Source organism: Harmonia axyridis, chromosome 5 (genome assembly GCF_914767665.1).
Source record: "Harmonia axyridis chromosome 5, icHarAxyr1.1, whole genome shotgun sequence".
Lineage (NCBI taxonomy): Eukaryota > Metazoa > Arthropoda > Insecta > Coleoptera > Coccinellidae > Harmonia > Harmonia axyridis.
Window position 1 is genome coordinate 1,020,775 of NC_059505.1, and position 12,230 is coordinate 1,033,004.

Below are 12,230 nucleotides of genomic sequence, written 5' to 3' on the forward strand. Positions count from 1 at the left end.
GAAATTTCTCACCACATCACAAAAGGCCATCTAGCGAGCTTGGTTCTACTGTCGTAGATCATCGGGACGTATGATTGGTCTTATCTCAAGTTGTCGTAGAACATGAAATAACAGGAGACAAAGGGTTTCACAATAAGAGGTTTGATTTTTATAATAAAAACAAGGACATATTTCAAGATAAATCAATGGATTTTCATTTAATTGTTAAGGGGAAGGTATGCCATTAATGATATCAGCTGAATGGCTACCACGGTTGCGGTTGTAACACCATATCCTTTTCATGAAATTTCCGATGACCAATTCGCACATTTGGGGCTGTATGTTTTCGATAACTTCACGACTTCCATCTTTAAGGTATTGTATGATTGTGGAGCTTTGGCATAGACCTTATCTTTCTCTTGGCCACCTAAAGAAAAAAGTCTAAAGTTGTTGAACCACAAGATTTCGAGGGCAATTGTGATCCCCACTTCTAGGAATAACACGACCAGAAAACTTTAATTTCAAAATTGCGATTGTTTCAATGTTGGTGTAGCACATAAAATCGTCCACATCAACATCTATCAAACCTGTCCATGAAAATCATAAATCATAGCTCGGTACAACGCAATCCATTCACCATAAAAGCTAGACCAGCCTCATTTACGAATGAGTCAGGTTCAATGACCACACCAGCCCAAAAACTGCACCAAATAGTGGCATGTTGAGGATGAAGAAGTTTTTCAACAATCATTCTTGAAATTTCCAAGTCCCTAATGGGACAATTCTGGTTATTAACGTAGCCTCCGAGGTGAAAGTAAGCCTCACCATTAAATATGATTTTTTATGAAAATCCAGATCATTTTGATGCATTTCAAGAACCCAATCAGCGAAGATATAAAGGGTGTTTTTTTTTAGAGCTATAGAACTGGCATATGACCCCCACGGCTGGCTCGGATGTAGTCCAATCTGGACGTCCAATTTTCGATGACTTTTTCCAACATTTGTGGCCGTATATCGGCAATAACACGGCGAATGTTGTCTTCCAAATGGTCAAGGGTTTGTGGCTTATCCGCATAGATAGGGTGTTTTTTTTCGAGGTATATAAATTTAAGTTGGCATTACTGTTCAAGATGGCAACCAATTTAACAGTTGTCAAGTGATTTATTCTCAGTTTGGTCTGGCAATTCATCATGGATAGACTCACGCCTGAACAACGCTTGCAAATTGTTAATTCGATTAACCATGGAACGTTTTCGCACCACGTTTACTCATATTGATAACTCGCATCCCCAGAGACGCCGTACGTTGCGTACAGAAGAAGCTATTGCTGCTGTAGAGCGTAGCATCGAGGAAGACCCGAATGAGTCTATCCGCCATCGAGCACAGGAATTGGATCTGTGTGTCAATCCACTTTATGGATGATTTTGCGGTAGGATCTTTTTGGGGTGCTTACAAAATCCAACTCGTGCAAGAATTGAAGCCAAATGATCATCAAGTAAGGCGTAGATTCGTCTAATGGGTCCAAAATGCCGTTGTTCCCGATTTTCATAAGCGAATTTTGTTTAGCGATGAAGCGCACTTCTGGTTGAATGACTACGTCAACAAACAAAACTGCCGCATTTAGAGTGAAGCTAATCCTCGAGTGTATGTCGAAACACTGTTACATCCAGAAAAACTGACTGTTTGGTGCGCTTTATGGGCTGGTGGAATCATTGGTCCGTACTTCTTCAAAAACGATGATGGCCAGAACGTTACAGTCAATGGTAATCGGTATAGAGCCATGATTACTAACTTTTTCATTCCTGAATTGAACAACCATGATGTCCAGGATGAGGATTCAACAAGACGACGCAACATGTCACACAGCTCGTGCCACAATCGATTCATTGAAAGACACGTTTGGTGACTGCCTAATTTCACGTTTTGGACCTGTGAATTGGCCTCCAAGATCTTGTGATTTAACACCGCTAGACTACTTTCTGTGGGGCTATGTGAAGTCATTGGTCTATGCGGATAAGCCACAAACCCTTGAAAATTTGGAAGACAACATTCGCCGTGTTATTGCCGATAAACGGCCACATATGTTGGAAAAACTCATCGAAAATTGGACGTCCAGATTGGACTACATCCGAGCCAGCCGTGGCGGTCATATGCCAGAAATCATATATAAAATGTAATGCCACAAGATTATCTTGTGGATAAATAAAATTCATGTCAATCGAATAATCCATCGTTGTTTTATTGCAATTTAAAGTTCTATAGCTCTAAAAAAAACATCCTTTATAAATTAATTAATGCCTCAATTGTAAAGTACCTGCTTTATTGCTTCAGTCAGAAATACCCACTTGCTCGTCTCAGAAATACCAAGAACGAATTCAAGGAAACACTTTTATTTACTTAGAACATTACGGTTTTTAAATTGAAGTACATCTGTTGACTTGGGCAGTACTTGGAGAAGATTTAGGAAAAATTTATTTGGTTCAATGAGTGACTACATTTACAAATCGATTCTCTCAGTGCTAAGTGTGTTTTTGGCATAATTTTGTCAGATGCTGAACCGCACTATGTTTTGTTCTGTTACTGAAGTTGTTAAGTTTGAATTGTAATCTGCAAAAGGGGTTGATTCCGTTCAATTTATTCGTTGTTATGATTGTAAACAAATGATTACTTCATTCATTCATTCATATTACATTATCACCACGGTATGATTCAATATGTTGTTGAGAGTGTTGAATAAATTATACCTTCTTAGAATACTTCTAAAACCAATGAGTCAGGCTAATGACCATAGCAGTCGATGCCTTCATTCAAAGTTAAAAAAAACACCAATGGGTAGTTTTCAGCATATCATTCCTGAATAACGAAAGCAACGATTAATATAAAATCCCTGCCGACTATTCTCATGATGAATAGACCCCCAAGAACTCCTCGAAATGAAGAATAACGTCTTCAATCCATCACCAAATACCCATTTCCTAATGAGGCACCCCTTCAACGAACCTCCAAGAAAGAAAAGCAGGAACCGATACCGCTCCCCGTTGAAAGTTGGAAATATATCAGAACATCCAGGCTAGATTTATATCTGCCATAACAATCAGGTTCTATAGGGCCCCTCACTTGTTTTTAGCTACCGTTGTAAACACCCACATTCCGTTTGGATTTATGACTCTCTCTCAGATATTGAGCCAGTTTGGAATCGGGAGGGCAGAATCAACGTCGAGATCCCCGTGTGCTGACTTCGGGGAATAGGAATGCTGAGAATGCAGAGGGCTGTATGAATCAGAAATTCATTGCCACCAGAAATTCTCGATGGACACGGTTCGGTTTGTTTTTCGGGTTTTGTTTGTTCACGGATGCTGATACGGGAATGAAGTGTATTGGGTGACATGGGAAGGAGAGTGTTTTTCGATGAATACTTTATTTGATTGGTTCCCGCATGTTTTGTGAACAAATGGAGAAAAAAGTTGCCAATTTTTGTACATTTATTATTTAAAGGAAAATTGTCGATAGAAAAAGTAATATATTTTTCTTACAACTGCTATGAAAAGTAGCGTATTCTTCATAGCCTACTCAATTTTAAAACTATGTGTTGCTCATTCTGTGGGAAATATTATTTCTCACGGCACTTTGCACATACCTCGCTTGGTAGACCAATGAAATTGGGCTTTTGAGTCGTTTCTATGGAAACCCAATAAATGAGCACATACTGTCAACGAAGGCCATTTTGATTTGAATCAAGTCCATTACTTGAATTATTGAAATTTGTGAAGTTGTAGGAAAATTATAGTGTGCAACTTGTGGAGAAAGTCCTTTTCTCGCTCGCGAGAAACTATGTATTGCTCATACTGTGAGAAATATTATTTCTCACGGCACTTTGCCCATACCTCGCTTAGTAGACCAATGAATTGGCCTTCTGAGTCGTTTCTATGGATCGCAATAAATTAGCACATACTGTCAACGAAGGCCATTTTGATTTGAATCAAGTCCATTACTTCAATTATTGAAATAAGTGAAGTTGTAGGAAAAGTATATTGTGCAACATGTGGAGAGTACTATATTGTGCAGCAAGAGGGGAAAGTCCAACTTTTCTCGCGAGTTTGGAAGTTGGAGTTTGAAAGGCGTGTGCCGCAAACACACGAGCGAGAAAAGGACTTTCTCCACATGTTGCACACTATACTTTTCCTACAACTGCACAAATTTCAATAATTCAAGTAATGGACTTGATTCAAATCAAAATGGCCTTCGTTGAAAGTATGTGCTAATTTATTGCGTTTCCATAGAAACGACTCAAAAGCCCAATTTCATTGGTCTACCAAGCGAGGTGTGGGCAAAGTGCCGTGAGAAATAATACTTCCCACAGTATGAGCACTACATAGTTTTGAAATTGAGTACGCTATGAAGAATACGCTACTTTTCATAGCAGTTGTAGGAAAAGTCCTTTTCTCGCTCGTGTTTTAGCGGCACTCGCCTTTCAGGCTCGTGCCTCAAACTTCCACACTCGCGAGAAAAGTTGGACATTCCCCACTTGTTGTACAATATACTATTTCAGAAATTTTTCGAAAAGTATCCTTTCATCGGTATTTCAAAAATGTCATTAGTTTCAAAGGTATTGAGAATTCGATTAAATTTTTCGATGAGACACTCTATATAAATCTGAACGTCCAATTTTTAACAGCCACTTCTTCCCAACTTCTTTGCGCACTTTATTCCCCTTGTTCCTTCGAGTTTGGCCAACTATTAAACTGTCTGAATTAATTCGAATCGTTCAAAACTCTCTTCTTCTCATAATTCTTGAATAACGTTGATTTTGATCAGACCTCTTGCGTCGCTATCATTAATTCTTGCATTATTACTCTTCAGAAAAATTCGGTGTTGGGAAAAAAGCTCTGAATGAAATATGATGAAATAAATTCAAAGAGGAAATGAAAATCTAGTTGCACCAACCTAATTTACGAATAAGTAAATTTAATTTTTCAGAATTCATTTTCTGCAAACATTTGACATCCTTCCGTGATATATTATTATTATTAATATTGATTTATGTTCGAATTACAGGTTAATAATATTTCTTGAGATGATTTTTTTTTCTTGATAACCATAACATCAAATAATCGAAGAAATGATCTCTTCTACCCTTGTGAGTTACGTTATTTACACTTCGAGCAATTTACACCGTACACTTCGTAATAGCACTAACTTCTATTAATGTTCTATTAGTGTCGTGCATCAAAGTCTAATTCATCCTGAACCTAACCATCAAGTTCGAGGAGCGAAGATCTTATTCCACAACTCGGAAATCTTGTTAATACATAAATACCACTTAGTTATTATTTCACTGCGGAAGTAGCTAGTGTGAATGGGCCCTAATAACCGAAGCCTGAAATTTATACATAGTTACGAAGATATTACGGCCAACCCACTGAACTTCGTTTGTAGTTCAATTTCGAGCGCATTTAGTCTCGCAAACTAGGGCTGGTCTAATTTCGAATTAGATTGGAGGCCATAAATGTCCTAATAAGGTGAACGGAAATCGGAATGAAAAATAAATTAAGTACGTCTTCACCGAATTGTTATGAGTATCATATAAGCCATAAAAATTGATAATAAGATATAAGAAAAAAAGCAATTTCTCGAAATGACAACCCCGCCTCCCGTAGACCAATAATTCGACTTCTTTCAAATTCACTTAGCTGGCGTACGCATTCCCCGTACACGTTCTCTAGGCATTTTAAAAACAACTGAACATCGACTTTGGATCTCCTCGAACAGCTGGTTTGTTGTAAAATTTAAAAAACTTGCAAAAAACGGCTACAATATTTGAGCAACAACAATTGTTTACATGAAAAAACCTTCCCGATCTTTGAAAGTGTTTTCTCATAGTCTTATCGTTCTCGAGATGCTTCCAGTAAGCATCGAATTTGGGACAACCTGCAAATAAATCAGTCGACATTCTTTCGTGAAATTAAAAGTATCGTTGTAGGGATATCAGTAACATTCTTGTCAGTATCTTTCGTACGCCATTGTTTCGAGCCATTCGTTGACACCATAAAGCCAGTCTATTTTGTTGGTATGCCTTGCCATCTATAACTCCGTTGTAGATCTAGTATCCATTATTCAATATGAGTGTTTATCGCTATGTGAATGGGGTGGTAAACCCCATATTATTTTATTTATTCACCGCAAGGAGACTCACTTTTCCAGCAGTTAAATGCAATTTATTGCCCCTTCAATCTTTCGCCCATCAAACTTTATTGGTACATAATAGGGGAGAACTGTGAAACAGTATCCTTTAGGGATGCTGGCAGCACGAATAAGAACTTCTCTCGCACATCTTTATTCACTTGAATTGATAAGGAGAAGAAAGGGGTAGTATGTAAGGAATTGAGGGGGCCAACCTCATTTTCTATTATATTTTCTGTATCAGTGATTTTGGTATAGATGGAAGCTGGTGTAGCAGACATTTCACTTTCATATCAACCTCACATCTTAGTTTTCAGTTATTGGCTGGAAATTAATTCATTCAAAAGAAAACGTATCAGGATCACGAAAGTTGAGAAGAACTTAGACAATAATTGGAGCCATCTACATAGGCATACAAACATCTATAACTCTGCTTCCGCCGTTTCTTTCGGAAACTCGAGGCTCTATTGTAAAAAACTGGTTATACATTTATAATTCAAAACATTGTCCATCGCTGGCTACTACTTTCTCTCATATTTCGGGTAGCGTACGAATCCCGCGTTGAAAAAACTGTTTACCTCTTGAAGCAATCCACGAATCGATTCAATTTTTTACTTCTTCATAAGACCGAAAGTGCTTGTCAGCCGTGCCATTGATCGAAACAAGTGATAGTCCGAAGGAGCAAAGTCTGAATAAAACGGCGGGTGGGGTAGGACTTCCCATTTCAACGCTTCCAAATATGTTTTGACCACTTTCGCACCATGAGGTCGAGCACTGTTATGCTCTAAAATCACTTTTTCATGTCTTTCGTTGTATTGTATTTGAACCTCCCGCAAATGACGAGAATTTGGCTCGTAAGTTGACATGTTTAATCGAGAATAACTTTATGATGCAGACACAAATCGACTAATATTTCGATGGCGTTATGTTAACAAATACCTTATTGTGTGACATCTAGGTTCTATTTATTCTGACTACCTCTTACAGATATAGCTATCTATTGCATAACGTTGGAAGCAAAGCTGTACACCTAAAATAATATAATATGTTCATCCCCCAATCTCCAAACAATTATCTTTGATTATTAAAAAAAAATGCTTACCATATTGGACACTTGACCTGTAATGTACAGCAATGTAGCATAAAAGTTGCATCTGTTTATATGGAGTTCTTCATTTGAGAAGAACGTATAGAGGCTTTATATCCTAATAGGCTTAAAAGCCCCAATTTCTGTTGAAACTTGAGTCCAGAGGAAAAACTCCATCACAAAACATTCTCAATTTTTAGTATGTTAATAAGTCCTAATACAGTGTCGCCGAAGATTTGTATTGATCCATTTCTAATTAAAAATCGATTCAATATTGCCTTATACATTTCATTCGCTATATATTTTTTTTTTTTTCAGTGGTGGAACATGGAAACCTCATCTATAAATACTCATCCAATTAGATCAGAAACTCCAGCAGAATGAATCACCAATCCAGTAACTCACCATGGTCGAAGCGAAACTCTTCCACATTAACATTCGATTAGATCTCGTGATGCTTTCAACTAGCACAAGGCTACACGCCCAAAATGAATTCCATACCAGAGAATGAAAAAAACAGGAATCAATTCCCTAATTAAGCGAGTCCCAATGCCGGAGAATCAATAGAACACCACCGAATCAGATCAAACAAGCCAAGATGGGCGGTTATTGAAACCTCTGTCTGTTTTTTCGCGAGCGAAAACCCGGAAACAAGGGGAAGGAAAGAAGTGAAATTAACGGAAAAATGTGTCTAGAGTTCCCTGGCCGGATGTGATGAAAAATACATTAAATGTAACCGCCTGTGCGGCCATCCTCAGGAGTGTGAACTGGGCTGACTCCCACTTGCTCGTTCAGCTGTTTGCTCTGGCTCTCCTTAATGTGATGGTCATTGCCGGAAATTGTTTGGTGATTGCTGCTGTTTTCTATTCTTCCAAACTGCACTCCGTAACCAACCTTTTCATCGTTTCGCTTGCCGTGGCCGATCTCCTTGTTGGGGTGGCCGTCCTGCCTTTCTCAACTGGGCGGGAGTTGTTCAAGGTAAGTGTTTGAGGGCTGACATTCTTGATTCATTGTTCTGTTGCCTGGAACTTTTTTCGTGAACCTAGGGAAGTGAATCCTTCATGGAAGAGATTTCCTTTTAAAGACCCCGTTATCTGAGAAACTTTTGAAGCTTTCATCTTTTAACATTTGGCAAATAAAATTACGATATAACTGAGAAGATGTCATTATTAGAATATCAGTTTTTTATGTTCAATGCAAGCCTATCTATCTTTTAAATATTAGATGTATAGGGTGTTTTTTTCGAGGTATATAACTTTAAGTTGGCATTACTATTCAAGATGGCGACCGATTTAACAGCTGTCAAGTGATTTATTCTCAGTTTGATTTGGCAATTCATCATGAATAGACTCACGCCTGGACAACGCTTGCAAATAGTGCAATTTTATTTCGAAAATAATGGTTCTGTGCGGAATACGTATCGCGCACTACGTCCATTTTATTTTGTTTAGCGATGAAGTGCACTTCTGGTTGAATGGCTACGTCAACAAACAAAACTGCCGCATTTGGAGTGAAGCTAATCCTCATGTGTATGTCGAAACACCGTTACATCCAGAAAAACTGACTGTTTGGTGCGCTTTATGGGCTGGTGGAATTATTGGTCCGTACTTCTTCAAAAACGATGATTTTCACGTTTTGGACCTGTGAAACGATGATGGCCAGAACGTTACAGTCAATGGTGATCGGTATAGAGCCATGATTACTAACTTTTTCATTCCTGAATTGAACAACCATGATGTCCAGTTGCTGTGGTTCCAACAAGACGGGGCAACATGTCAAACAGCTCATGCCACAATCGATTTATTGAAAGACACGTTTGGTGACCGCCTAATTTCACGTTTTGGACCTGTGAATTGGCCTCCAAGATCTTGTGATTTAACACCGCTAGATAACTTTCTGTGGGGCTATGTAAAGTCATTGGTCTATGCGGATAAGCCACAAACCCTTGACCATTTGGAAGACAACATTCGCCGTGTTATTGCCGATATACGGCCACAAATGTTGGAAAAAGTCATCGAAAATTGGACGTCCAGATTGGACTACATCCGAGCCAGCCGTGACGGTCGTATGCCAGAAATCATATTTAAAATGTAATGCCACAAGATAATCTTGCGGATAAATAAAATTCATGGCAATCGAATGATCCATCGTTGTTTTATTGCAATTTAAAGTTCTATAGCTCTACAAAAAACACCCTTTAATTACCTGTATAGAAATTGAGGGTAGGTAAAACGGAAAATCTAAATCTGTCCCTTTTAGTGGAAAAGAAATTCGGCTCGAATGAAGAAGTGATTGTCGAGATTTAGGTCTATTTCCGAAGCAAAGACGAACATTTCTATAGAAAAGTTAGAGGAGCATTCAACTAATGAAATGAAAACCACCATGTAAGCAAAAAATTATCACGATGTGTAATATACACGCGGAAATTCAAAATATTACATAAGTGGAAATTCATATAATGAAGCAAATGGGGAAATGCAATGTGTAACAATTGTATCATGTGCGCGTTTCCACTTTTCGTTCATTCTTCGTCCCAGACTTCAGAAGTAAACAACACCTGTTCTCATCTTATCTGTATTTCAAATGTGTTCGCAATCAATGCAGCCTATCTTTTTCGTTTTGGAATCATAAATCAAATAATCCAACTATTTTGTTTGTGTTGCTTACGCTTCTTTCTTCTTTACCTCATTCATCACACGATGAAAAAAATCTTTTTGTTTGGTGCAGACTGCTGGCCTGACGAGAAAAAATGAATCCCCAATACTCTGTTAGTCAAAACTTATCTTTGAGACCATTCCCAACTCCAAAATTTGATAAACCCAAATATTGTAACAATATAATATTATCCTTTGTTTGAGTGGAAAGAGAACTCAAATACCTGCTGAAAATCATGCACTCAATGCCCAGCATTGAAATATTATGTGCTTCATAAATTCACGAATATAATTCCCCTAATCATCAAACCCCAATTGGTACCCCACCCTGACAGGTTGATTTATCAAACTAACCTAACTGTAACTGTTCTCGGAAACCAGGAAGTCGTGGTTCCGTTTATATCTGTACGATTACCTTCACGAGAAGTTGAAACATGCAATCAATTTGTGCATTCGAGTCCGATAATGTTATAGAAGGAATAAATTTAGAACAATTAAATTCAGAAAATCGTTATATCAAACAGGAAAATACAACCTTTTATCTTAAGTATAAATGACCTTGATAAATGATTGCTATTATTATATAGGGTGTTTTATTTTCGAGGTATATAACTTTAAGTTGGCATTACTGTTCAAAATGGCGACCGATTTAACAGCTGTCAAGTAATTTATTCCCAGTTTGGTTTGGCAATTCATCATGACTAGACTCACGCCTGAACAACGCTTGCAAATAGTCCAATTTCATTTCGAAAATAATGGTTCTGTGCGGAATACGTATCGCGCACTACGTCCATTTTATTTTGTTTAGCTATGAAGCGCACTTCTGGTTGAATGGCTACGTCAACAAACAAAACTGCCGCATTTGGAGTGAAGATAATCCTCAAGTGTATGTCGAAACACCGTTATATCCAGAAAAACTTACTGTTTGGTGAGCTTTATGGGCTGGTAAAATCATTGGTCCGTACTTCTTCAAAAACGATGATGGCCAAAACGTTACAGGCAATGGTGATCGGTATAAAGTCGTGATTACTAACTTTTTCATTCCTGAATTGAACAATCATGATGTCCAGGAGCTGTGGTTCCAACAAGACGGCGCAACATGTCACACAGCTCGTGCCACAATCGATTTATTGAAAGACACGATTGGTGACCGTCTAATTTCACGTTTTGGACCTGTGAATTGGCCTCCAAGATCTTGTGATTTAACACCGCTAGACTACTTTCTGTGGGGCTATGTGAAGTCATTGGTCTATGCGAATAAGCCACAAATCCTTGACCATTTGGAAGACAACATTCGCCGTGTTATTGCCGATATACGGCCACAAATGTTGGAAAAAGTCATCGAAAATTGGACGTCCAGATTGGACTACATCCGAGCCAGCCGTGGCGGTCATATGCCAGAAGTCATATTTAAAATGTAATGCCACAAGATTATCTTGCAGATAAATAAAATTCATGTCAATCGAATAATCCATCGTTGTTTTATTGCAATTTAAAGTTCAATAGCTCTAAAAAAAAACCCTTTATATAATGAATAAACATTATATTATTATTATTATCTTAAATGAAAACCTTTATTGGAAATCCATTTACAATATCATCAATATTATGGAAAGAACTTGTAAAAAAAAGAATTGGCTATCACCCTTGTTGGAATTGCAGGCTGACTACAATGATTTTGAGTAAAATGCGGCTGCTTTGTCGATTTTCGAAGAGAGTTGAATTTTTCGGTATTCATCTTGTTTGTGAATTTTTGTGAACTTTTTCGCTGTTTTCTAGATCAATATAGATTAATGAATGGTCTTGAGAGGAGAGTGGCTTTTTCATAATTTTTTGATCTCCCATCAAATGCACAAGTGAATTGAAAAAAAAAATAGTTTTAAAAAAGAAACGAAACCAAAGAAAACTTCTATTCAAATCGATCACGGAACTGTGAACGTGACTAAAATCAGCTGTCTCAGTCGACTCGGCTAACATTGGTTGCTCGATTTCAAAAACCCGTAATTCCTTCCAGTTGATAAACTTCGAAACTGACGACAATTGCAAACTCCAGCGGGATATTACGGTATCTACTTCATCAGAGCAAACGGAAATAGCGTTCGGAATTTATGGCCGTTTTTATCTTATAGTTGGCGAGTTTGAATAGAGCAGTTCAAATAGAAAATGAAGGTAAATATTTCATGTTTATTCAACGAAATTGAAAACGCCCATCATGGGCTATGATGCATTTTCCATGATTTATCTGGAATACCTTTCCTGTTTCGGGTTTGCGCTATGCAGAACTTTATTACTCAGATAAACACTTATCGAGATTAAATGAGAACATGTTC

At 37.8% G+C, this 12,230-nt stretch overlaps 1 protein-coding gene across 1 annotated transcript in view; it reads left to right on the forward strand.

Moving 5' to 3' along the window:
- Window positions 1-12,230, forward strand: part of LOC123679632 (octopamine receptor Oamb) — a 132,647-nt gene that overhangs the window by 64,783 nt on the left and 55,634 nt on the right. The window contains exon 3 of the mRNA XM_045617016.1: window positions 7,565-8,224. Within this exon, the coding sequence (XP_045472972.1) occupies window positions 7,961-8,224 (264 nt within the window). The 5' untranslated portion in view covers window positions 7,565-7,960. The remainder of the gene's footprint in view (window positions 1-7,564; window positions 8,225-12,230) is intronic.